This window comes from Prinia subflava, chromosome 13 (assembly GCF_021018805.1).
Source record: "Prinia subflava isolate CZ2003 ecotype Zambia chromosome 13, Cam_Psub_1.2, whole genome shotgun sequence".
Taxonomy (NCBI): Eukaryota; Metazoa; Chordata; class Aves; order Passeriformes; family Cisticolidae; genus Prinia; species Prinia subflava.
The window spans coordinates 19,346,030-19,372,769 of NC_086259.1; the positions used below are offsets into that span (position 1 = coordinate 19,346,030).

At 56.8% G+C, this 26,740-nt stretch overlaps 1 protein-coding gene across 1 annotated transcript in view; it reads left to right on the plus strand.

The window, feature by feature from the left end:
* The window catches only part of JPH3 (junctophilin 3), a 52,950-nt gene that overhangs the window by 14,476 nt on the left and 11,734 nt on the right, over positions 1-26,740 (plus strand). The window contains exons 2-4 of the mRNA XM_063410709.1: positions 243-1,020; positions 19,038-19,162; positions 25,785-26,704. Of these exons, the coding sequence (XP_063266779.1) occupies positions 243-1,020; positions 19,038-19,162; positions 25,785-26,704 (1,823 nt within the window). The remainder of the gene's footprint in view (positions 1-242; positions 1,021-19,037; positions 19,163-25,784; positions 26,705-26,740) is intronic.

A 26,740-nucleotide genomic window follows, 5' to 3' on the forward strand; every position in this document is an offset into this window, starting at 1 on the left:
CTTGGCCAGTTCCAGAAGGAATTGGCAGAACCATTCCAGGTACACTGGCAGGGTCATCCCCATGGGATCTCTGATCCCCAGTGGGTGCATGGGACTGGTGCCTTCCTCCCCTTCCCAAGGCCCCTTTTGAACCTGCAGAATTCCACATCCCTAACTCTGTAAGCATCACCTTTTCCACCAAGGCTCCCCGATGAGTTTAACACCCTGACCCACCCCCTTTTGCTTTTCCCCCTTCTCCGCAGGCACATACCAGGGCCAGTGGGTCGGCGGGATGCGCCAGGGTTACGGCGTCCGGCAGAGCGTCCCCTACGGCATGGCCGCGGTCATCAGGTCACCCCTGAGGACGTCCATCAACTCCCTGCGCAGCGAGCACACCAACGGCACGGCGCTGCACCCCGACGCCTCGCCCGCCGTGGCCGGCAGCCCGGCCGTGTCCCGCGGCGGCTTTGTGCTCATGGCCCACAGCGACGCCGAGATCCTCAAGAGCAAGAAGAAAGGCATCTTCCGGCGCTCGCTGCTGAGCGGGCTCAAGCTCCGCAAGTCCGAGTCCAAGAGCTCCTTGGCCAGCCAGCGGAGCAAGCAGAGCTCGTTCCGCAGCGAGGCCGGCATGAGCACGGTCAGCTCCACCGCCAGCGACATCAACTCCACCATCAGCCTGGGCGAGGGCGAGGCCGAGCTCTCGGTCATCGAGGACGACATCGACGCCACCACCACCGAGATCTACGTGGGCGAGTGGAAGAACGACAAGCGCTCGGGCTCGGGCGTCAGCCAGCGCTCGGACGGGCTCAAGTACGAGGGCGAGTGGGCCAACAACAAACGCCACGGCTACGGCTGCATGACCTTCCCCGACGGCACCAAGGAGGAGGGCAAGTACAAGCAGAACATCCTGGTCAGCGGCAAGAGGAAGAACCTCATCCCGCTGCGCGCCAGCAAGATCCGGGAGAAGGTGGATCGGGCGGTGGAGGCGGCCGAGAGGGCGGCCACCATCGCCAAGCAGAAAGCGGAGATCGCGGCGTCCAGGTAAGGGGGGGTCCTGCCTGTCCTGGTGTGTCTGAGCTGGGATCCTGCCCTGGGGGTTTGGGATAAATGGGATGAGGAGGTTTTGTTGTGGTCAGGGTGCTGCTGGAGGAAAGCACCTCATGGTGAGCACCTGCAGGTTGGTGCCACATGGAGCTCACGGCAGCCTTGGGCTTGCCCGAGCCTTGGGGTGCTGCTCAGAGCAAGGTGGATCCAAGCCCAGTTGTCCCTAATCCTAATTATCTGACCCTAATCCGCCTCCTGCTGCCGATGGAGAGGGAGAAGGAGGAGAAGGAGGAGGGTGGGGGTTTAGGGCCCCCACAGGGTTCTGTGTCCCCTCCTTGGGTCAGGCCAGCAGGGACAAACCAAGGCAGGATGGGGCAGAGCTGAACTGGCTGCAGGGATGAGGCAGAGCTGATGCCCGGGTGGGGCAGGCTCTGCCCCCAGCCCCTCTCTGGGACACCTGGAGCCCAGGGAGGATTCCCCTGCTTAGGGCCCTTTGGAGCAGGGCTGCTGTTCCCTGCTGAGGCCCTGCCCGCCAGCTGGAGCTCGGGATTGGCAGGAGTCACCTCAGCCCGGGAGTGGTGGGCTGAGAGTGGTGGGCTGAGAGCTTTTGTTGTGGTCGGGGCACTGCTGGAGGAAAGCACCTCGTGGTGGGCACCTGCAGGTTGGTGCCACGTGGAGCTCACGGCAGCCTCGGGCCTGCCCGAGCCTTGGGGTGCTGCTCAGAGCAAGGTGGATCCAAGCCCAGTTGTCCCTCTGGTCATTCCCAGTGGGCTGGGGATGCACAGCCTCCCCAGGTGAGGCAGGGAGGCCACGCAGGGTCACCAGAGCGGGGCAGCCTGGCAGGGCGTGGTGGCACCTTGGTGGCTGTCACAGGCTGAGAGCTGTCCCTTAGGGGGTACTGGGTCATTTATCCCATTTTCCCCTCTCCTCTGGGATAAGCAGGAGAGCTCCTGAGATGCTTCTGCCTGACCCATAGCCAAGAGGAACCACCCCAGGGCTGGCCTGTGCTGCGAGGATTCCCAGCTATCTCCATTCCCAAGAGGGTTTTTTTAGTGGAAAACCACTCAAATATGTGGCTTCAGCCCCAGGGAGGGTTTGCCCTGGCTGAGGCTGTGTTGGAAAACAGGTCTGGGTGCCCCATAATGCCCCTTCCCCCTGTGCAGCCCTTGTGGAACTGCTCAGAGACCCAGAGCTGGGATCTGATCCGGCTGAAAACCAGCAGGAGGGAAGGGGGAAATGAGCCATTTAAGTTCTCTATTTAATTGGAGTTGAAATAAGGTCCCAGCTCAAAGCAGGGCCAGCTCAAGCACCCTGTAGCTGCTCCCAAAGGCCCCTGGAGCTCTGTGCCTTGCAGGAAGCTCCAGGACCAGCGGTGAGGCGAGGAGGAAAAGCTCCTCTGGAGAATTCAGGGCTCTTTGTATCACATTTTGGGGTGGTTTATTAGAGCATGTCATTCCTTTCAGTTTTCTGAGCAAGAGCTATATTTAGCAGCCAGGCTGGGAAAAAGGGCTGGGGTTAGGGGAAAAACCCAGGTACCTCCTGAGCCTCCTGTGCCGGATTAATTGTTGGGTCTGGAATATTTGTATGCAGAGTCACACTTGAAATCTTTATCAGCACGTCTGCCAAGGGCTTATCTGCAATATGAATGAGCCTCCCGGGCCTGCTTTGGGAGCACATTTGGGCTTGATGATGTTTTCCAGCTGATGGTTGGAAAAAAAAAATTTAAATCCCACTAGAATGCCAGGTAGGAAGCAGGCTGCAGAGGAGTGGGAAGAGCAGATCTTTCCCTGTGATCTGGGGATGGATGGGAATGCCTGGAAAGGCTGGAACCCTGGAAATGTGGAGCTCTGGTGTGGTGTGGGGTGGATCCTGGAAATGTGGGGCTCTGGTGTGCTGTGGGATGCTGGGGCTGAGAACCTGAGCATCCTCTGTCCCAAGGGGTGATGATCCTGGGACACCATGAGAGTGGGATTGGGAGAGATGCTTAATGAGCTCTTGGCATGTAATATTTCACCTCTAATTATGGGAGAGAAGGGAAGACATCAAATCAGGAATTCCAGGTGTGAACACCTCCCTGCCCTGCACAGGGAGAGCAGCAGGGAGGGTGAGGAGTGCAGGGTGGAGAGCTGGATGGGATTAGGTGGGTCCAGGGAAGGATTCCTTCCCAATATCCCATGTAAATCTCTGCTCTTTTACCTTAAACCGCTTTGTCTGAAACCTCCAATCCCTCAGCTCGAGCTCTCCCCCCTCGCGAGGGTTTGGCAGAGTCCCTGAGCCTGCAGAACCAGAGCAGAGCGAGGTTTTACATGCTGAGATCCAGCTGGAAAAGCTTTCTTATTCATCTTAGTCCGATTAATTTTAAAGCTTCCTAATGAAGGAACCCTCCCCTGCAGTGCCCACACCAAACTGCATCGTCCAAATGCCACAAAACAGAGCTGGGGGAGAATCCTGGAGCTCATCCCCAAGGTTTGGGGGCTCAGGGGTGGAATATCCCCCCTCTAAAGCCAACATAAACTCCAAATTCCCAGCACCTGCCATGGCTGTGCATGTGTATGTGTGTGTGTATTCTTTTCTGTCTGATCATACCGAGTTCACTCTGCAGCCTTTCCCTTGGTGGGGGAAAGGAAAAAAAAATATATATATGTGCCCACCCACGGCTTTCATTAAATTTGTAAGAATTCAGTATTTTTGAAAACTCTGCCGCTCTGTCAGATTTGGTTGGAATTGGCCAACACGTTCAAAAGTTATTAGTGTGGGAGTGATGGCATATAGATATATAAACAGCACAATCACAGGAGTGAGCCCCGTTTCCTGAGGAAAGTAGGCTAAAAACACAGTGTGCTGGAGACAAGGAAATTGCTTTCCTAAAGTTGTCGGAGTGTGAGTAGAGCACAGTGGTGTCTGCACGTTTAGGGGATTTCTTTTAGGGTCGAGAGGAGATTCTCCTAAATTCTCTTTGCTGTGATTGGAATGGGAGAGCTCAGGATTCGCTCTGGGAATTCACTGGAATTGTTCAGGTGAAGTGAAGGGGCAGAAGGGATGGGAATGAGGGCTGAGGAATCCTCTCAGGAGCAGCTGGCCCATCCCTGGAAGTGCTCAAGGCCAGGAGAAAGTTTGGAGCACCCTGGGACAGGGAAGCTGTCCCTGCCCGTGGCAGGGGTGGAACAGGATGAACTTTAAGGTCCCTTCCAACCCAAATCTTTCCATGATTCCATGAGCAGTTTTCAGAGGGAGACAAGGAGGGAGCTCTTTTCCAGCCTGTTTAAAAGGAATGTTCAGGGTGTTCTCTGAGTGCTCTGGGAGATCTCCACTCCCTCTCCAATCAGCCCAGAGCCAGCACTCGTCCTGCTGCCACCCTGGAAGGGTGAAGGATGTGCTGGACACTCCAGGTCCCATCTCATTAGCGCTAATTGATACCTCAGGCAAATTATCTGTAGGCGCTGGTGCGATGTCATCCACTAAAATAAAATATCCGGGCAGCCAAGGTGGGCCAGGGAGCTGCTCCCAGCCCCTGGATTTTGGCACAGCCACGTGCTGGGGAGGATGGACACACAGGGAATGTCGGGGCAGAGCAGGGCTGACTCCAGCCCTGACTCCAGCCCTGACTCCAGCCCTGACTCCAGCCCTCCAGGGTGGATGGTGGGGGTTCTAAAGCAAAGCAGACACACCCTACATCTCTCCAGAGTTTCCTCCTGCTTCCAAAATTCAAGTGGCTGGGCTGGTGATGGGAGGAGGGACCTTCACTGGTGTCAGGGATGAGTTACAGGGACGGGTGGCACATGGCAAACCTCCTCCTCCTCCTCCTCCTCTCCAGCACAAGCTGCATGGGGGATCTGCTGTCCAGCACCTTAAATAAGAATTCCTGGGAGCAGCCAGGCTCCCAGAGGGAATGCTGCTCCCAGGTCAGTCCTAACTAATGCTCTTCCTGGCATAATTATAGCCGAGCCTTGCACCAACCAGGAGAAAAATATAATTAAAGCTCCACAGTCTCAGGAGGAGCTGGGCTGCAAATTAGCACAGTGTCATTCCACTCCAGAACGGGAAACTGGAGGGAAATAGGAAAAGGAAGCAAACAAAGGCACCCTGGCCGTGAGGAGGGGAGAAGGGGAATGTTTGGATGCTCCCTCAGGATGCAGCAGCGAGGGCGAAGCATCGGCAGGCAGGAAAAACCCCCAGAGCTGAGCAGCAAAGTGCAGCAGGTTCTCAGAGCCAAACAGGAATTTTCTTGAGAAAAATGGAAAGGCAGCCTGGGCAAAACCCAGAGAAAAGCAAAACTGCTGCAGCCGTGCTCTGCGAGTGGCGGTAATGTCCCCACCGGCTGTCCCCAGCCCCGGTAATGTCCCCACCGGCTGTCCCCAGCCCCAGTAATGTCCCCACCGGCTCTCCCCAGCCCCGGTAATGTCCCCACCGGCTGTCCCCAGCCCCGGTAATGTCCCCACTGGCTGTCCCCAGCCCCGGTAATGTCCCCACCGGCGCTCCCCGGGAATGCTGCTGCTTAATGCTCTGCCCGGCCTGAGCTTGCAGCTCTGCCATTGTCTGGGCTGCCTTTAATTTCGGGTTGCTGCTGCTTTTTGGGTGCCTGGAGGGGCTGGATGCTGACCCTAATCTGCCTCCTGCTGCCGATGGAGAGAGAGAAGGAGGAGGAGGAGGAGGAGGAGGAGGGGTGGGGGTTAAGGGCCCCCAAAGGGTTCTGTGTCCCCTCCTTGGGTCAGGCCAGCAGGGACAAACCAAGGCAGGATGGGTCAGAGCTGAACTGGCTGCAGGGATGGGGCTGAGCTGATGCCTGGATGGGGCAGGGTCTGCCCCCAGCCCCTCTCTGGGACACCTGGAGCCCAGGGAGGATTCCCCTGCTTAGGGCCCTTTGGAGCAGGGCTGCTGTTCCCTGCTGAGGCCCTGCCCGCCAGCTGGAGCTCGGGATTGGCAGGAGTCACCTCAGCCCGGGAGTGGTGGGCTGAGAGTGGTGGGCTGAGAGCTTTTGTTGTGGGAGTGGCTGGAGGAAAGCAGCTCGTGGTGGGCACCTGCAGGTTGGTGCCACGTGGAGCTCACACCAACCTTGGGCTTGCCCAAGCCTAGCTCAGAGGTGGATCCAAGCCCAGTTGTCCCTCTGGTAACTCTGGTGTCCGTCTGTCCCTCTGACCACTGATGGGGTCACTGAGGGCATCACCTGGAACCCAGTGGGGCTCGTGGGGGGTGAACCTGCTCCCTCCGTCCCTTCCTGGCCTTTCCGTCCTGTCCTTGAGGGATCCAAAGAGGCAAGGAGGGAAACAGAGGGGATGGATGGATGGATGGATGGATGGATGGATGGATGGATGGATGGATGGATGGATGGATGGATGGATGGATGGATGGAGGAATAGATGGATGGATGGAGGGATGGATGGATGGATGGATGGATGGATGGATGGATGGATGGATGGATGGATGGATGGATGGATGGATGGATGGATGGATTCATGGATGGATGGATGGATGGATGGATGATGGATGGATTCATGGATTCAAGGATTCATGGATTCATTGATTCATTGATTCATGGATTCATGGATTCATGGATTCATGGATGGATTCATGGATGGATTCATGGATTCATGGATTCATGGATTCATGGATTCATGGATTCATGGATTCATGGATTCATGGATGTGACTCAAAGGCTGAGAGCAGCTGGGGCAGGAGGTGATTCTCTCCACAGCACCTTTTCCTTGTTCCCCCCAGCCCTCTCTTCCCCAAACCTTCCCTGTGCAATCCAGGAGGAGCAAGGCCTGGGCTGGCAGCCTCCAGCAGGCTCTGCTGCTGATGGAACTGAGCATTCCCTCCTTCCCTGCCACCTCCCAGCCACCCTCCCTGCTCCTGCCCATGCTGACAGGGTCAGGGGATAAGATCCAGATCCCCTGTTATTCCTGCTGGTGGTGTGTCCCCATCAGCCAGGATGACAGGGACACATCAGCCACATTCCCACTCCCATCCAGGCCACCCCAGGCTCAGCCATCCCGGATTGTTCCATCCATCCCTCCCTCCCTGCCTGTCCTGCAGGGTGTGGTGTGGGCACCGTCACTGTTTACGTGCTCCTGCCATGCCACGTTGATATCTTCCTGCTCAGACAGGATTTGCAGCCTTAAGCCCTTTTGTGGCCGTGTCAAAAGTCAGGAGCAGCCTCTGGGCTTGCTCATGGCTCGGTGTGTCCCCGACAGCCACCCCTCCATGGGACAGGCTGCACAGCGAGGTGACTTTTGGGGAATGAAGCTTTGCTGGGTAATCCAGCTGGGAAAGCCTCAGCAGGGTCATTTGAATCCCCTGGCAGAGAAGCTCAGTGGGGTTTTGGTTTTTGTTGCCCTCCCATCACTGACCCCAGCTTGGCCATTCCTGCCCCTTTCCCTCCCCAGTGAGCTAAATACGACCCCAAACATGCCGTATCCACGGCCCGGGTGTGTGACAAACATTCCCAAAGCCATTCCCAGCTCTGCCGGGCTGTGCTGACCCGGCACAGGAGGAGCAGCGATTCCCAGCCCCTGGGATTCTCTGCTATCCCTGCCGGCTCTGTCCCGCTCCTCGTTCTCACCAGGAAAGATCTCCCAATCTCCCAAACCCTCGAGCTGTGTGTCGCGACAGGCCCGCAGCACAGCCCGGCTGGAGGGAGGGTTTTGCCGGAGAATGGAGCAGGAGAGGGGATTTGGGCTGCCCCGGGGCAGGGCCGGGATGGGGGCGCGGTGCCAGCTGCGGTCACCGGTGCGGGGACAGATGGACGGGACAGGGAGGGATGGCACTGGCTGGCAGCGAGGCGGGGACACGGGAGGTGATTCACTGCTGGCAGGCACCGCTTCCAGGGAAAGGGGCTGTCCCGGAGCGCTGGGCAGGAGGCGAGGGCAGCGCGGGGGAAAGGGGAAGCTGCCTCTTCCTCCTCCTCCTTCTCCTCTTCCTCCTCTTCCTCCTCTTCCTCCTCTTCCTTCTATTCTTTCTCCTCTTCCTTCTCCTCCTCCTCCTTCTCCTCTTTCTCCTCTTCCTCCTCTTCTTCCTCCTCTTCCTTCTCCTCTTTCTCCTCTTCGTCCTCTTCCTTCTCCTCCTCTTCCTTCACCTCTTTCTCCTCCTCCTCCTCCTCCTCATTTTCCCCTTTCTCCTCCTCCTCCTCCTCCCTGGCACCGCAGCCCATCGCAGCGCGGATCATCCGTCCGGATTTTAATCCAGCCCTTCCCGGGAGGGCAGCGGGACCATTCCAGCCCTTCCCGGGAGGGCAGCGGGACCATTCCAGCCCCCGGAGCCCCGGCAGACCCCCCTGGACCCCCCTGCCCGCCCAGCACCAAGTGATGAAGCTTTCCTGTTGCTTTTGGGTGGAGCAGCCCTTCATCACACGGGGTGGGAAAAACAAAACCAGCAGCACAAACCCAGCCCCTGCTTTTCCCTTCTGCTGCTTTTCCTGCTCAACGAGCAGAAACTGCAGCGCTGCTTCTCGCGGGGATTTTGGGCGGGGAAGGAGAGATCCCTCCCCTGGCAGCCTCCGCCCTCTCCATCCTCATCCTCACCCTCCCAGGGGTGCGGGGAGGCCTTTGGGGTGCCCAGTGCCACAGCCGGGCCCGGGGGGGAGCTCTGGCAGCCCCTCCCTGCCGTGTCCCCCCTGCCCAGCCCCCCCAGCCGTGCCCCTGGGGTGCTGCATCCCAAAGTTTGAGGTGGAGAAGAACCAAGGGGAAGGGTTGGGGTCTCTCTGCTGCTTTCTCATGAGAAAGGTCTCTGTGCTTTTTTCTTCTCCCCTTTTGGGTTTCCTGGTTGCTCCCACCCTCTTCCCTTCAGCAACATCCCCCACACTCCATCTTTGTCCCTCCCCAAAACATTTCCTCCCCAGGGAGAGGCAAAATCAATATCAGGAGCACAACCAAGAGGGAAACACAGAGCTGAGCCAAATTATTGAGAGTTTTCCTTGCTGGTTTTCCTTCTCCTCGAGTCTGGGGTGCTGGGGGGAGCACAGGGAATGGGCTGGGGTATTCCAGGCTCTCCATGCTCCTGCAGTTGGTTTGAAAAGCCCCGAGCAATGCGGTTTCTGTCACCTCCTCCCTACAGGACAAACGACAAGCTGTCCTGACTTCCTAATCCAGGAAATTAAAGGATTTGGCTGTAGACCCTGCTAAGCAAATTTCCCCCGTGGAAATCCCAGGGGGATTTAACCCATGGATCCGACCGATTATCCCTTTGAAGTTGTGACTAAGAAAGTCCCAATTCTCCAGGGTGATGAGCACCCTGAAACCACACCCTGGCCACGTCTGGTGCCCAGCCCAGCACCCACTTTTCAGTTTTAGCCCATCTCCACCTCCCTTTTTCCACGGTGGGCAGCAGAGCCTCGCTGCCACCACATCCCCAACCCGCCCCATCCCGTCCCTGTGTGTCACCTCTGGGGTCACGGGATGGGTTTGGGAGGCTGCTGGATTTCCTCAGGCTGGGGCAGGGGACACCCTGCCACGAAGTGTCCCTCGGTGGAGTTCCTGGGGATCATATTCCCTTATGGAAAAGGACTGCTCCTTTCCCTATGGAAAAGGTCTGTGGGCTCCCAGCAGGACTGTCCCGGCTGGCAGGAGGGAGCTGGTCCCCAAACAGCATCAGGAGATGCCTGAGGGCCTTCAGGGAGCTGTGGCAGGTGGAAAATCCTCCCAGCCCTTCAGGCTGGGGATGAGCCCTGCAGGGCAGCGGTGGCAGCGGTGGGAGCCGGGGATGGAGCCCTTTCCCGGGGGATGGAGCCCTTTCCCGGGGGATGGAGCCCTTTCCCGGGGGATGGAGCCCTTTCCCGGGGGATGGAGGCCTTTCCCAGAGGATGGAGCCCTTTCCCGGGGGATGGAGCCCTTTCCCGGGGGATGGAGGCCTTTCCCAGGGGATGGAGCCCTTTCCCAGGGGATGGAGCCCCTTCCCAGGGGATGGAGCCCCTTCCCAGGGGATGGAGCCCCTTCCCAGGGGATGGAGCCCCTTCCCAGGGCCCGGAGCGCTCCGGCTGCCGGTGAGAGCAGCGGGGATGGGGCCGAGCCCGTGTCCCTGCCGGCCCCGTCTCTCACCCCCGCAGCACGGAGGTGAAACAGGAATCATTAAAAGCCCAGATCCTCTCCCGGCAGGGCCGGGCTCGCAGTCCCTTCCCCCGTTGTGCCGCTCGAGTGGAAATGTTCCCGGGCTGTGCCTCGGGGGCAGCTCGGAGCCAGAGCTGTCCCTGGCCCGGGCACGGCGGGGTTTGGGCACGGGCAGAGGGGCAGAGCCCATCCAGGGCATCCCGCGGGACGCTGGGGACAGAGGGACAGCAGGGACCCGGCAGCTCAGGGACGGCTCTTGAAGCCTCAGGAAAAGCGGGAATTTTGGGGGTTCAGCTGATTTTGGGGCTCAAAATCCCGAGCAGGCAGCTGGGATGAGGGAAGGGGCTCGTCCTGGGCGGGCTCTGGAGTTTGAGGCTGGCAGGAGATGCTTGTTGCTGTGGCAATGGGGAGGGTTTATTATTTTTCTCCCTGCAGTCGTAGGGCTGGGGCCACCACTTGCCCCACAAAGGGGTGACAGAGCCCTGGAGGCACCTCCAGCCCCCCTCCCTCCTGCCTGAATGCACCAGGGCTGGGCGAGTGAGGGGGATTGGGTGATTTGTGTCCCAGGCAGGGCTTAAAATGACGAGAAATTGCACAAAACACTCATTGTTTGGATTTTCTCATCGTTCCTGGGGGTTGCTGGTGGGCAGAGTTGGGACTGGGAGGGGATAGTGATAGTGGGGGATGGAGATGATGCTGCCGTGTCCCAACGTGGCTGTGTCCAACCACTTTGGGGCTGGATGTCCCTGAGAGCAGAGAAAACTTCCCAATCATCACCAGGTCCATCGTGGTGAGGCTGAAGGCAGCAGGAATCCCAGAACTTGAGGGGAAAGTGGTCTCTGGAGAGTGGCCAAGCCTCAGGTGGGACAGTGGCCTCACAGCCACCCCTTCCCGAGGCAGATCCCGGTGTTCTCACTCACCTGCCTCCTGCAGAGCTCTGCTCCAAGTGACAGATGGCCAGGGAGGACGCTCCCTCTCCAGATGTTGATTTTCTGCCAGCCGTAAATAACACCCAGGGCACATCTCCCCTCAAAGCCCATCAGCTCTGCCCTTGCTGGGGGCACGGAGTTAAAAGGAAGGGAAGGCACTGGGAGGAAATGCAGGAATCTGCCTGGCCCTGCTTATTCCATGGCCAGGGAGATGCTGGGAGTGTCCCGGTGCCTCTGGGCGCCAGCCCCACCTGGCACAGCCTTTAAAAGTGGATGGAGCTGGATTTTCTGGGCAGGTTTTTGTTTAGATAAACAGGGATAAAATAAAGAAATCCTTTTTGGGATGGTGGGAATGAGGTGAGCTGGAGACCATCCTGGTGTTTGATGCCCTCACCTTTCTCCCCTGGGAGTGACCCAGCTCAGGGATGTGGTTGAGCTGTTCCTCCCAGAATTTTGGGGACATGGCCCATCCCTGTCCCCCGAGTCACCGAGACTTTGCACCTTTCCATGTTGTGAATTCAGCTCTCCAGCAAAACTCCTTTTGGTCACTCCAAGGTGAGGCACAGGACACAGGGACACAGCCTGGGATACTTTTATTTCCCCCCCTTATTAGGAATTAAAAACCAGAATTTCAGTGTAAAATGGCAAAAGATTTCTCGGTGAGTTCACTGCCCATTTGTAACTCCAAAAACACAAAGGCAGGGAAGGCTCTGGCTCAGGTGCCTGGAGCAATGAGCTAAACTGGAACGGGCTCCAGCCCCGTCTCCATGAATTTGGGAGACCTGAAGCATTCCATGTCCCAGCTGCCTTGGGAATTATTTCCTCCCTTAAAATGACATTTCCCACTGTAAAACTACAGGGAAACTCGGATTTGGCCTTTTGACCACAACATTTTCCGTGTTTCTCTGTGATTTGCTTTCTTGGGCAGCAACAAACACATTGAGGGGATTTTTTTTTTCCTCCCAGGATTAAAGGGTCTGAGTGTTTATTTTTCCTCAATTCTCTTGAAGTATGACTTCCAGAGCCATTTTTTTGGAGTGTACCATCACCATCCCATCCACCCCCTGCCATCCCAGCCTTTCCCAACCTTTCCTCCCGCTGCCAGGAGCTTCCCTGCTCCTGCTCAGAGCCCAGGCAGGGCTGATCCATCCCAAAATCTCCATCTGGAGCTGGCCAGCCCGGCTCTCTCTTTGCTATGCACAGCACCTGCTCCATGTCTGGCTGCGAGGGCAGGGCAAACCTTGGGGGCCGCATTACGTCATGTCAGAGGTCACATCCAGCAGCTTTTTCCCCCTTAATTAAGAATTCCAGCGATGGGGGAAACAGAGAGGGATGGGAGCAGGCTGGGAAAGATGCCCGCGCCGAGCAGGTAAATGGGAATTTATCCGCAGACAGTTAATTGGTGAGGCTAATATCGCACCCCCGAGGAGCAGCGCGGGGCTGCTGCCTGCACAAATCACTCCCGGCAGCCTGGTGCAGGGACAGCGAGAGCCAGGCTGGAATTAGGAGCGGCTTTTATCGGGAATAGGGAAAATAACAAACAGGTTGTTAATTGCTGCCATCCCCGCATTCCCTCGGGGCCGCGTCTAGACAGAGCCTGGCTCCGGGCTCTGCTGATCCCGGGCCTCTGGAGAGCGCTGGATGCGGGATGCGGTGCCCCTGGAAGGGAAAGGGAAGCAGGATGGGCACTGCAGCTGTGCCCTAAATCAGAGAGGCTCCCGCAGAGGTGGGAACCAGACAGTCTGCAGTGGTTATTAATAATTCAGTCCCAATTTGTCCCATCTAGGAGAGCACGAAGCCCAGCCAAGCCTCCCCTCCCGGCTGCCCGGAGCAAGGCAGAGCCTCCCGGGGTTGTTGCAGCCATCGAGCCCTCGCTGGCAGGGAGCTGGAGCTGGAGCTGGGAGCGCCTCTCCTGCCCCGTCCCGGAGCGATCCCGTATCCCTGGGAGGGGATATCCCATATCCCATATCCTTGGGAGAGGATACCCCATATCCTTGGGAGAGGACACCCCATATCCTTGGGTGGGAATATCCCATATCCTTGGGACAGGATACCCCATATCCCATACCCTTGGGACAGGATATCCCATATCCCATACCCTTGGGACAGGATATCCCATATCCCATACCCTTGGGAGGGGATATCCCATATCCCATACCCTTGGGACAGGATACCCCATATCCTTGGGAGAGGATACCCCATATCCTTGGGTGGGAATATCCCATATCCTTGGGACAGGATACCCCATATCCCATACCCTTGGGACAGGATACCCCATATCCCATACCCTTGGGACAGGATACCCCATATCCCATACCCTTGGGAGAGGATATCCCATATTCTTGGGAGAGGATATTCCATATCCTTGGGAGAGGATATTCCATATCCTTGGGAGAGGATATCCCATATTCTTGGGAGAGGATATTCCATATCCTTGGGAGAGGATATCCCATATTCTTGGGAGAGGATATTCCATATCCCTGGGAGGGGATATGCCATATCCCATATCTTTGGGAGAGGATATCCCATATCCTTGGGAGAGGATATCCCATATACTTGCGAGAGGATATCCCATATCCTTCAGAGGGGATACCCCATATTCTTGGGAGAGGATATCTCATACCCTTGGGAGGGGATATCCCATCCTTGGGAGAGGATACCCCATATCCTTGGGAGAGGATATCCCATATCCTTGGAAGGGGATATCCCATAGCATCCTCCCCAGGGCTCCGGGGCCCATCACCCGGGGTCCTTTGTGTTCCTTGGGCAGGTCCTGCTGCCCGAGGGACAGGAAAACATTCCCGGTGGAGCCCGCACAGCCAGGAGATTCCTGCTGGGGAGGCTGGGCTGGAAATCTGCTTTTCCTCACCTCACCCAGCCATCCCTTCCCAGCCTCATTTTCCACATGGGGAGGCTGCACTGAAAATCTCCTTTTTCTCCTGCATCCATCCAGGATGAGGCACATCCCGAGGCTTTCCTGACCCCGGCGTGAGCGAATCTTAGACGCTCTGCAAATGCTCTCTCTGAATTTTTCCTGAAGTATCTCCTTGCAGCCGGCGTGGGTTTTAATTGAGTTTTGCCATTTGAAAAATACATGAAGCTCTGTAATGGAGGGAGAGAAAACATTCCCGCCTATAGGAAGATAAAGATGCATTACAAGAGGGGAAAAAAAAAAAAAAATAAAACAAAAACCAGCCCCAAAGCTGCCTGATGAAGTATTGACCTGGAGACAAAGTGGATCAGATGGAGCCAACCTGGCCCCTCAGGAAAACTTGAGGCTGCTCATTAGGGATGAGCTCACTGCCAGCTTAACTCCATCCTCACCACTCCCAGTGAAGCCTGGGGGAAATGTGCCAATTCCCAGGTTTTCCATGAAAATAGGGCCACGGGGCACTCCTCTTTTTATGGGGTGGGAAGGGTTTGGGATTGTTGCAGCCTCCTGGTGGATTTGGGATAATGGGAGGGCTCCGGGTGTGGGGTGGAGAAGGGCTGAGCATCTCCATCCCTGCACTGGATCCCAGCAATAATACAGGAATTTTTTATTTCCCTCAGGCTTTGGGTTCAGGGGGTGTCAGGGAAGTAAGAAGTTTGCTTGGAAAAGAACAGCCAGAGCTGCCATGTGAATTTTGGGAAGCAGACCTTCCTTCCCAGAAATCTTACCCATAGGATGCTTTTTAATACCCAATAATCCCAATCCAAATTGGGATTATTGGATATTAAAATTCCCACTAATGTGGATTTCTCCCTGTGCTCAGCACAGAGCCCCCTTTGACACCGAGTGTGAGTTTGCTCAGTGTCTGCTGCCTGGTTTTTATTGGAATGTATTTTCTCTACAAAAACTCTGGAAAAATAGGAATAAGGGCAGCAAATCCCCTCCCTGGATGGATTCAGACAATGGATGGAGAAGGACTCCCCAGTGATCCAGGCTTCTCCTGGCCCAGGTGCCATCCTGGCAATTCCAGGTGTCACATTCACAGCTCGGGAACCTTTCTGGGCTGCTGTAAACTTGCTCTAATTTCCAGCCTAATTTTAAAGCACTTTGTCCCACTTGTTCTCCTGCCAAAGCATTCCTGGAACCAAAACACCTCTCAAGCCTCACCTGTGTGAATTTTGCTTCCTTCCTTCCCGAATCCCTGAGGATTTTCTGGGAGTTCACCCCTTTTTGGCTGAACCAGCCCCCAGCCCTGGGTTTGCAGCAGAACCTTTGGATCCTCCCCTTGCTCACTCCCAGCCAGCCCGGAGTCACTGATGGAATTCCTAAAAAGCCAGGTTCTTCCTTGCAAATCACTTGATTCCAGCTTGTTATAGATTAGCTGGAGCTGATGAACTTGGCATTAGGAAGAGGCCCAGGTATTGTCCCTTCCCCTCTCAGCTCTGGCCAAATCACAGATCTGCAAAGATTCCCGGGAATTGGTTGGTTGGGATTTTTCCCTGCCTCCTGCCAGCTCCCCCTGCCAGTTTGACCACTTGCCCGCTCATCCTCTGAGAAGAGTGAGTCAGCTTGGCAAAAAAAATAATAAATGAAATATCCCAGCAGAGATTCTCTGCCCTGAGACCCAAAACAGGGGCTCGAAACCCACAAACCTTCCCAGCCTTCCCCCCTCTGGCTCTTCCCAATCCCAACCTTTGCCTAAACACCCTCCCCCAGCTCAGCTTGGATAGGGAAGTGCATTAAAATCCTGGAATCGTGGAATGGTTTGGTTGGAAGGACCTTAAAGCCCATCCCATTCCCCCCCTGCCACGGGCAGGGACGCCCTCCTCTCTCCCGGGTTCCTGGATCCATCCCAGCTGGAGGAGGAGGCTGGGGATGCTCAGAGGTGGGAGGAATTAAACAGCTCCTCTTGCATCACTCTTCCCTCCATCCCATCATGAGCCCACAGGAACAGGATGATCTTTAAGGTCCCCTCCAACCCAAACCATCCCATAATTCTGTTTTATCGGGAAAGCCCCAGCCTTACTTTCACCACCATCTCCACTTTGGCATCTCCATCCTGCAAAAAAAATTGATGGCAGCACTTCGGGAAGGAGGAGCAGAGTGATGAGATCAGGCCCTGTCCATGTGTCAGGGAGGAAAAAAATAAAAAACCACTTTTCCAGGGAAATAAACTCCAGGCAATTAAGTGGGAATTAAGATTTAGCGCACGCCACGAGCAGCAGGCGTGGAGAAAGGAGACAGCTGGTAAATTTAGGATGTGACAAAGTCATGAGAGCACTAACTGGATTACTGGCATTTATCTGGGAATACTTATGGATTTTATTATGCAACGTATGGATCTCCACAGTTCTGCTTTTCCCTCCTCCCAGCGTCTCGGGGAGCTCCACAAACAATTAACCACGAGCTCCAGGGGATCCAGCCTGTCCCATCTGCTCCGGGAATCCAGAGCATCCCATCCCTCCCCGAGGGTGTTTTGGATCATTGGTGGCTTCCCTGATGTGATTGATTTTTTAACCTTTCCTGAGCCAAAGCCCCAAGGTTTGGTTTCTTGTATTCCCTGCACCTCCTGGGAGTCCGTGGGGATGAGCAGATCCCGAAGTCTCTGCAGTGAGTTTTCCAGGGATGGACATGCATCCAGGGATGCTGATTTGAATCCATTTCGGTTGGACAGCAGCAGGAATTTCCCCATGGAAAGGGAGCTCAGGGATGGGAACTGCCCAGGGAGGTTTGGAGTGCCCATCCCTGGAGGTGTCCCAGGAACTCCTGGAGGTGGCACTGAGGGCTCAGGGTGGGCACTGGGCACAGCTTGGTGCTTATTATTTATTTAAGTTTTTTGATATTATGGTGTGATTTGGTTTCATATTGAGGGTTGTGATTATTTTTGTTGTATTTCATAGTTGTAGTTAAGAGTGAACTATCTGAAGAATTAAGTTTTTATTTTGCTTAAAATTTTGTTTAATATTAGTTAAGTGTAGTGAGTTAATTTTGGAATTGTTTTTTGGAGGGATTTTGGGATTTTTTTAAGAACTGTCGAAGTTTTGGGGTTGGATTGGAATAAATTCGGGTTTTGTAGGATTTTGTGTTTGTGTTGGGACAGCCCCAGCCCGGGGCAGCTCCCAAGCCGGGGAGTGGCACAGGGATAAATGGATGGAGGATCTCCAAATCCACATCCCTGAGAAGCTACCCTGGAAGTGGCCAGAGGAGGTTTAAGGAGCTCAGAGAGGCAAAATCTGAATTTTAACCTCCTGGTGCCTCCAGTGGTTTAGTCCTTTGATGCTCCAGCCTTCCCCACGGACCAGCTGGGGCCAAAAATGTGGCTGAGAAGAGACCTGGAGAGGGAATTTGACAGGGCATGGAGGGACAGGGCAAGGGGAATGGATATAAACTGGAAAAGGGTGGATTTAGGTGGGATATTGGGAAGAAATTCCCAATATCTGTGAGGGTGGGCAGGCCCTGGCACAGAGAAGCTGCGGCTGCCCCTGGATCCCTGGGAGTGTCCAAGGCTGGGCTGGAATAACCCGGACTAGTGAAGCTGGGGTTGGGATGAGCTGGGTTTTGAGGTATTTTCCAACCCAAACCATTCCATGATTCCATAAAAAAAGGGAGCAGCAGCCTGTACCTCTCCCCCAGCTCCTCCTTGGGGCATCCCTGCTCCTCCTGGAACAGCAGGGCTGGGAAAGCTGACAGGGAATGGGCTGAGAGCTGAGCAGGGAGAGGACTCCAGGCGGGTAAAACCCCACAGAAACCAAATTTTGGGGTGCATCAATCATGGAGAACCCTCAGGACCTGCACCAGCATCACCAGAGCCCCTCCACCACCTCCAGTAACTCTGGAAAACTGCTCAGATTCACTTCCAGGGCTGTTCCAATGGGAACAAAGCGTTTATTGGAGCACAGAGACTCGAGGGGTGCCAGGAGAGGGGCACAGGTGACAGCACAGCCACGCTCACACCCCGTTCCCCAGCCCCAGAGATGCTTCCCAGCAAGGCAGGCACATTCCTGGCCCTGTTTTCCATTTTTAGGAGCCTGTCAGAAATGGCACTCCCTCTCCACGCAGATGTCGAGAAATTAGAGGGAATTCAGAGAAAGGAAGGGAAAAAAAAATGATTAAAGGAGATGGAGGGCCTGATTTTGGAGGGAAAAGAAATCAGTGGAGTTATAAATAACCCTGCCTGCACCGGGGTGGGAGCAGGAATTTTTGAAAGTGCCGGGATAGCTCGGATAAGGGGAAGAAAGGGGCAAAGCAGCCTCCGGAGGATGCTCTGAAAGAAGCTGTAAATCCTGAGGGATGGGGTGAAATTCTGGCCAAAAAAAGCCTCTGGGGAATCATCGGTGAGTGCAGGGACAGTTGTTGATCCAGAGGGGTAAAAAGTGCCCTGATCCAAATGTGTGAAGGGATGGTGGGGGCAGCACCAGAGCCGAGCCCCCCGCTCCTCCCTCTGCTCCCAGCATTTATTTACATCCAGCATTTTACGCAAAACTTGGGGGTGGGCGTGGAAATGTTCTCTTCTTTTATTTGGGTTTTTTTCATTCCCAAAGCAAATGGGTTTGGTTAAAAACAAAAACAAAAACAACCACAAAAACACACACAAAAAAAAAAAAAACCAAAAAACCAACCAAACAAAAAAAACCCCAACCAAAAAACCCACACAAAAAACCCAAAAAAACCACCCAAAAATAATTTCAAAAAATTTTTAAAAAGCCCCAAACAAACAAAAAACAAACAAACAAAAAATACCAAAAAACCCCCCAAAAAAACTCATCAAAAAAAAAAACCACCACAGCCAAACCAGTTTTAAATTCAGCCCTGGAGGCTGGTGGGAGATGCACAAAGAGGCTGCTGGGGTGGGGTGGGAAATGGGATGGGCGACCCTGGGGGAACAATTCCTGCTCCTGATTCCCAATTCCCCGGGTGATTTCCAGGCTTTCCCATTTTCCTGAATTCCAGCTCCCCAAGGTGTTGGAAAATCCCCTTTACCCCAGCCAGCCCCAAGCTCTGCCGGCAGCTCCTCCCTCAAGAGGGGGCTCTGGAGGGGTCTGGGGGGGAATTTGGGGTTTTCCATGGGGGGCAGGAGCTGCCTAACAGGTCCTGGTGTCCGCTGTTGCCTTGCAGGACCTCTCACTCCAGGGCCAAGGCGGAGGCGGCCGTGACGGCGGCGCAGAAAGCGCAGGAGGAAGCGCGGATCGCCAGGATCACTGCCAAAGAGTTCTCGCCTTCCTTCCAGCACAGGGAGAACGGTCAGTGCTGCAGCCCCCCCGAGCCCTGCACACCCCCAGACCCCCAAAATCACCCAGCTGCAGGCTCAGCCTGTGCTCGCAGCTCCCCAGCCCCACCGGAGCTCTTGGAGTGGGGCAGCTCCACAGAACACCTAATTCTGGGAGATTCAGGACAGAGATATCCATATCCAACAATTCCACCTCGTTCAGTGTTTTTTTCCCGGTGTTTCCTCTTTTCTCCCGATTGTTTTAGTTCATAGCCCTTGATGGTTGCACAGACAGCCCCAACAAGGGCTCTGGGTGCAAACACAGGTGGTCCCAGAGGATCACTGACTTCACACCCACGGTTTGTGCAGTTCCCGATTTCTTTGGAAAGTTTGGACCCAGTGGGACCCAACCCTTCCCTTGGCCTTGCAAATCAGCCACTGGGAAAATCCACATTTGAGGTTTGCCTGGTGACAAACCCTTCCTTCCTTCCTTCCTTCCTTCCTTCCTTCCTTCCTTCCTTCCTTCCTTCCTTCCTTCCTTCCTTCCTTCCTTCCTTCCTTCCTTCCTTCCTTCCTTCCTTCCTTCCTTCCTTCCTTCCTTCCTTCCTTCCTTCCTTCCTTCCTTCCTTCCTTCCTTCCTTCCTTCCTTCCTTCCTTCCTTCCTTCCTTCCTTCCTTCCTTCCTTCCTTCCTTCCTTCCTTCCTTCCTTCCTTCCTTCCTTCCTTCCTTCCTTCCTTCCTTCCTTCCTTCCTTCCTTCCTTCCTTCCTTCCTTCCTTCCTTCCTTCCTTCCTTCCTTCCTTCCTTCCTTCCTTCCTTCCTTCCTTCCTTCCTTCCTTCCTTCCTTCCTTCCTTCCTTCCTTCCTTCCTTCCTTCCTTCCTTCCTTCCTTCCTTCCTTCCTTCCTTCCTGCCTCCCTCCCTCCCTCCCTCCCTCCCTCCCTCCCTCCCTCCCTCCCTTCCCTCCCTTCCCTCCCTCCTTCCATCATTTTCAGCATTTTCACCATTCTTCGTTGTTTTCTCACATTTTTGCTCAGCAAAGCCTCCGGGAGGACGGAGCCGAAGCCAAGCCAGGGTCGGGCCGGGCTCTGAGTGGGAGTGGGAAGCTCCAAGTCCCCCCAGCAATAATTAACATCCTAATTAACGTGTGACTGGGCTTATTGAGAAGTTTTCCGGCACCGAGCCCTCCTCAGGGCTGTCATTATTCCCCCCTCTCCCAGCTCTAAGTATTACTCACTCACTAATTGCTCCAGGGGCTCTGCCGGTGACTCAGGGCTGCTCCCGAGCTCGGGACAAGGGACCGCGGGCTCTGCTGCTCCACCCGGCCCGGGGCTCGCCTCACCGGGATGGGGCAGCCGGGGGCAGCCCACGGCTCAGCACCACGGGCTCTGGGGGCTGCCCGAGCCAGGGCACATCCCCAGCCTGGAGCATTCCGGGATGGCCGAGCATCCCCTGCATCCCCCTGGCATCTCCCACCTGCTGGAGGAAGCTCAGCCTTGTTCCAAACCCCGCTCATCCCATCCCATCCCATCCCATCCCATCCCATCCCATCCCATCCCATCCCATCCCATCCCATCCCATCCCATCCCATCCCATCCCATCCCATCCCATCCCATCCCATCCCATCCCATCCCATCCCATCCCATCCCATCCCATCCCATCCCATCCCATCCCATCCCATCCCATCCCATCCCATCCCTCCTGCCAAGGCCCGGTTTCTCCATGGCAGATCTGAGCTTTCTCGCAGGGCTGGGCTCTCCCGGGGGCTTCTCCAGCCCTGAGATGTTCCTCATCTCCATTTCCTCCTGCCAGGAGGTTTAAATCACCTCTTGGAGAGATATTTTTAGGTGATTTATTTTTCACCACCTCCCGGACGGGGCCCTGGCTTCACTCGTGCTGGGTTTGTGCGCTTGGAGCTCTGTCGGGGGGGAGGGAAGGCGGCTCCATTTCGAGCACATTAAAAACAAACACAGCGTCCCAGAGGTGCCCGGGAACCCGGCAGAGCCCGCGGGGCCTCCCGGGCAGAGGGTGCGAGAGACAGAGCCAGGCTGGGACAGCCGGGGCGGGGCTGAACTGGGACCGGGGAGCTGCCCCCGCACCCCGGCATGGCAGGGGCTGCGTGTGCCCACCTGGCACAGGATCGTGGGGACAGGGTGTGCCCAGCTTTCACGGGATCATGGGGACTGAGTGTGCCCCCGTTATTCACGACTGTGGGTGCTGGGTGTGCCCTCCATATTCAGGATTGTGGGTGCTGGGTGTGTCCCCCTTCCACAGGATTGTGGGTGCTGGGTGTGCCCCCGTTATTCAGGATTGTGAGTGCTGGGTGTGCCTGCCCTTCACAGGATCCTCGGTGCTGGATGTGCCCCCCATATTCAGAGCTGTGGGTGCTGGATTTGTCTCCCTTCCACAGGATGATGGGTGCTCTAAATGCTCTTCCTTGCACAGGATGTGCCCCCCATATTCAGAATTGTGGGTGCTGGATGAGCCACCCTCATTCAGGATCGGTGGGTGCTGGATTTGTCACCCTTGTACAGGGTTGTGGGTGCTGGATGTGGCCCCTTTATTCAGAATTTTGGGTGCTGGATGTGCCCCCTTCCACAGGCTTGTGGTGCTGGATTTGTCTCCCTTCCACAGGATTATGGGTGCTCTTAATGCTCTTCCTTGCACAGGATCATGGGTGCTGGATGTGCCCCCATTATTCAGAATTGTGGGTGCTGGATGAGCCGCCCTCATTCAGGATTGTGGGTGCTGGATTTGTCACCCTTGTACAGCATCCTGGGTGCTGGATGTCCCCCATTATTCAGAATTGTGGGTGCTCTAAATGCTCTTCCTTGCACAGGATTCTGGGTGCTGGATGTGGTCCCTTTATTCAGAATTGTGGGTGCTGGATGAGCCCCCCTCATTCAGGATTGTGGGTGCTGGATTTGTCATCTTTGTACAGGATTCTGGGTGCTGGATGTGCCCCCCATATTCAGAACTGTGGGTGCTGGCTGTGCCCCCCTCACCCAGGGCCCCGGGTGCTGGCTGTGCTCCCATGCAGGGTGCTGCAGGTCCCCAGTGCCACCCCCGGCGTGCTACGGTGGGTGCTGAGCGCCACCCACCCCTGGGTGCTGGCTGTGCTCCCTTTCCCGGGATGCTGGGTGCTGGATGTGTTCCTGGCAGGGTGGTGGGCGTGGGTACCACCCACGGGCACAGCGAGTCCCCCTCACAGGGGTGTGTGGGTGCTGTGGGTACCACAGCAGGGTCCGTGCCCACCCCAGCACCATCCCTGGGCAGCTGCAGGTCCTGGAAGGTTAAGGATTTTACCAGGAAAAACAAAAATATCCCTGTTTCATACCCCGCATCGCCCATGGCTCCCATCCCCATCACCCACGGGGATCTCCGTGGGGTTGTTCACCCCAATTCCTGGGCACCGCAGGGTGGGCCCGCGGGTCGGGCGGTGCTGGAGCCCCCTCGGTGCCCGGCAGAACCGGCAGCCCGGCCTTGGCCCGGTCCCAAACCCCGGGAGCGGCTCCTGGTTCGGCTCCGGAGCCCCGGGGGCCGGGCTCGGCTGCCTCCATCCCGCTGGAAATCCACATTTGGTGCTCCGCATCCTCCTTCGCGCTCTCCCCGCCGTTCTTCCAGGAACATCACGTGCTCCCGGGATAATTTTAGCCGCCGATAATTGTTGCACATCCCCGGGTGCGGAGCGCCGGCCCCGGCGCATCCGCGGAGCTCCTGCGCCAGGAAACGCCCCCAGCGCTGCGGGCCCGGGGCTGGGGGGCAGCAGTGCCTCAGCATCCCCTGGGCGCCTCCAGCACACCCCGGGCACCTCCAGAACCTCCTGAGCACCTCCAGAACCTCCTGAGCACCTCCAGAACCTCCTGGGCACCTCCAGCATCCCCTGAGCACCTCCAGCACACCCTGAGCACCTCCAGCACCCCCTGAGCACCTCCAGAACCTCCTGAGCACCTCCAGCACCTCCTGGGCACCTCCAGCATCCCCTGAGCACCTCCAGCACCTCCTGGGCACCTCCAGCATCCCCTGAGCACCTCCAGCACACCCTGAGCACCTCCAGCACACTCTGGGCACCTCCTGAGCACCTCCAGCACCCCCCAGGCACCTCCAACACCCCCTGAGCACCTCCAGCACCTCCTGAGCACCCCCAGCATCCCCCGGGCACCTCCAGCACACCCTGGGCACCCCCAGCATCCCCCGGGCACCTCCAGCACCCCCCGGGCACCTCCTGAGCACCTCCAGCAACCCCCGGGCAACTCCAGCACCCCCTGGGCACCTCCAGCACACCCTGAGCACCTCCAGCATCCCCTGAGCACTCCCACCACCCCCCGAGCACCTCCAGCACCCCCTGGACACCTCCAGCACCCCCCGGGCACCTCCAGCACCCCTCGGGCACCTCCATTCCTGCCCCCCAGGAGCCCCAGCCCCCCGGGAAGGAGCCCCTGGAATTCAGAGTCACCTGCAGTGGGTGCAGGGGAGGATTTGGGATGAGGGGGGTCGGTAACCTCTCCCCCGGTGCGGCTGTGGGGGAGCATCGCTGGGGTCTGTGGGGCTCTGAGCCTCTCTGGGAGCAGGAGCAGTGGGTGCAGCCAGGCTGGAGATCAGCTCTGGAGCCCTTGGAGCTGGTGGGAAGCTTGTAAATCCCTGGAACTCCAGCAAAATCCCTGAAGTGGGGAAGATAAAGCCCAAAACCAGGGACACCCCAAACCTTGGGTGAGCCCATTCCCATTGGTGGCTTTCCAGCTTTCTCACATGGAATCATTTATTCCCTCTGTGCCTCAGTTTCCCATGTGGGATTCTGGAAGGTGGCTGGGACAGGAATGACTGGAAAACAGCCCAAGAATATTTTTATTTTATTTCATCCCAGAGACAGATATTCTGCAGGGAAACAGAGGGGTGAGCTCCACCTTTCTCCTACTCAGCAACTTCTCACCAATATCAGGATTGCTCAGGGGCCCTGGATAAATCCCAGGAGATTCAAACAGGGAAAAAAATGAAGGCTGGACTGTGTGAGTGTTGTCCCAAAGACTCAAGTCATTTCCCAGAAATTGCTGTGGTAGATTTCCAAGCAGATTTTTACTATTTCCCCCCCACCAGTGCTCTCATGGGGACTCCAGCATTCCCTGTGTGTATCCCACCCCTGGCAGGGGTGAAGGCCCATCCCAGCAGCTCCCCAAAAAGATTCCAGAGAGAAAATTACCCAGCAGGAGAGGAGAGGCCCGAGCAGGCGCTCCCGAGCGTTTATTTCTAAACGATGCCGTGAAAATCGAGCTCTCCCCTTTCAAGACTCGTTTCTTGTCTCACCATAGCAATCGCAATTAGATGCATTTCAGGGGCATTAGGCACTTAATATATTTATCAGATTATTCACCTAATTTAGCATGGCTTTAGCTGGGAACGACTGGAGAGGGGAAAGGAGAATTAACCGCTATTAGCTCGCTCGGAATCGTTTGGTTTTCATCGGCGATGAACACGCTGGAGGTTTTTGTTGCGTGTTCCTCCAGCAGCAGAAGGCATTCAGCCCCTCCTGAAGTGCCATCCCCAGGGTGGCACTGCTGGGAAGTCTCTGGGTTGAAGGAATGAGGATTCTCCAGTGGGATGAGGAGGATGGGCTGGCCTCGGGTGGCCGTGAAGGGTCCCACAGCCAGCCCTGTCCTTCTGTCCCATGCTGGGGCTGAGCGGGGGAATCTCCCCGTCCTGCTGGGCTGGGCAGGGCAGGAGAGCTCTGGGGTGTGTAAGGATCGTGGGGTTTCTCTTGCACACCTGCCCAGATGCGGCTGTTCCCTCCTGTACCTGGCAGACAAAAACTGAGGCGGTTCCCATCCAGGAGGAGGGTGAGGGCTGCTGGTGTGGGGTGATCCCAGTGACACCCAGGGGATCCCAGTGCCACCCAGGGGATCCCAGTGCCACCCAGGGGATCCCAGTGACACCCAGGGGGCTCTCAGTGACACCCAGGACACCCAGGGTGATCTCAGTGGCACCCAGGACACCCAGGGTGATCTCAGTGGCACCCAGGATGATCCCAGTGGCACCCAGCACACCTAGGGTGATCCCAGTGACACCCAGACGGATCCCAGTGGCACCCAGCACACCTAGGGGATCCCAGTGACACCCAGGGTATCCCAGTGGCACTCAGGGTGATCCCAGTGGCACTCAGCACACCCAGGGTGATCCCAGTGACACGCAGCACACACAAACACAAGAGTGTTCCACCAGCCACATCAAGGATTTCCCTTGCCGTGCTTCCAGACTGGGAAGCGATAGGAAATGTGGTCAGATGGATCCCCAAAACCCACCAGAACCTCCTCTCAGCAGCTCTGCATCCTTGGTGGCTTCTCCACATCTCTGGGGTTGGAAAACCATTCCTGTGCCGCCTGTGGCTGTGCGGGCCAGGGCTCAGGGCAGGTTTGGTGTCTGTCTGAGGCTGCTGCCCCAATCCCACCCTGCTGCTCCCCACCACCCATCCCTCTGCTCCCCACCACCCATCCCTCTGCTCCCCACCACCCATCCCTCTGCTCCCCACCACCCATCCCTCTGCTCCCCACCACCCATCCCTCTGCTCCCCGTTCCACGCCGCGAAAACCCCGCGGGGCTTCCACCGGGCAGAAATAACCCTCCTGCCCTCCTCTCTCCCTTCTCTCCTCCCCACCACCGCCCCCAAAGGGCTCGAATGCCAGCGGCCCAAGCGGCAGAACTCGAGCGACGACATCGAGGTGCTGTCCACCGGGACGCCCCTGCAGCAGGAGAGCCCCGAGCTGTACCGCAAAGGGACCACCCCGTCCGAGCTGACCCCCGAGGACAGCCCGCTGCAGAGCTTCCCCGCCAGCCCCTGCTCCACGCCGCCCCTCGGCCCCTCCTGCAGGAACAAGAGCGCGCACTTCTCCAGGCAGGTGTCGGTGGACGAAGAGAGGGGCGGCGAGATCCAGATGTTGCTGGAGGGGCGCGGCGGGGATTACCTGCGCCCCAACAGCTGGAGCGAAGAGAAGGCGGGCGGGAGCCGCGCCGGCAGGAGCGGGACGATGCGCGGAGGGCAGCTGGGCTCCACCCCGGTCCCCGAAGACTACCGAGGTCGGAGCGGGGGGCACAAACACTCGTCCTCCAACCACAAGCCGAGAGAGAGGTGGACAGATTCCCCAGCCACGGTTTCATGGACTTCCCACCACAGGTCCCACAACCACAGCTCAGGGAGCTCCAAGCTGCTTGAGCTGGACGAGGAGAAGATGAGCAATTATGAGATGGAGATGAAGCCCCTCATGAGGATGGATTCTTATATGCAAGAGATTCACACCCAAAAAAGACACTACAGCAAAGGGGGAGGCTGCAGGAGCGTGGCTGACGAGCACCGCGGGGAAGAGCGGGGCTTCGGGGTTCAGAGACTGAGGTCTAAGTCCCAGAACAAAGAGAATTTCAGGCCAGCTTCCTCTGCCGAGCCCACGGTGCAGAAACTGGAAAACCTGAGATTCGGGGACAAGGCTGAACCTCGGCTACTGAGGTGGGACTTAACCTTCTCCCCGCCACAGAAATCTTTACCTGTTGCACTAGAATCTGAAGAGGACAGTGGGGATGCGCTCAAATCCAGTACGGTGAGTGCAGGGCTGGTGTGTGGAGCTCTGGGGCTG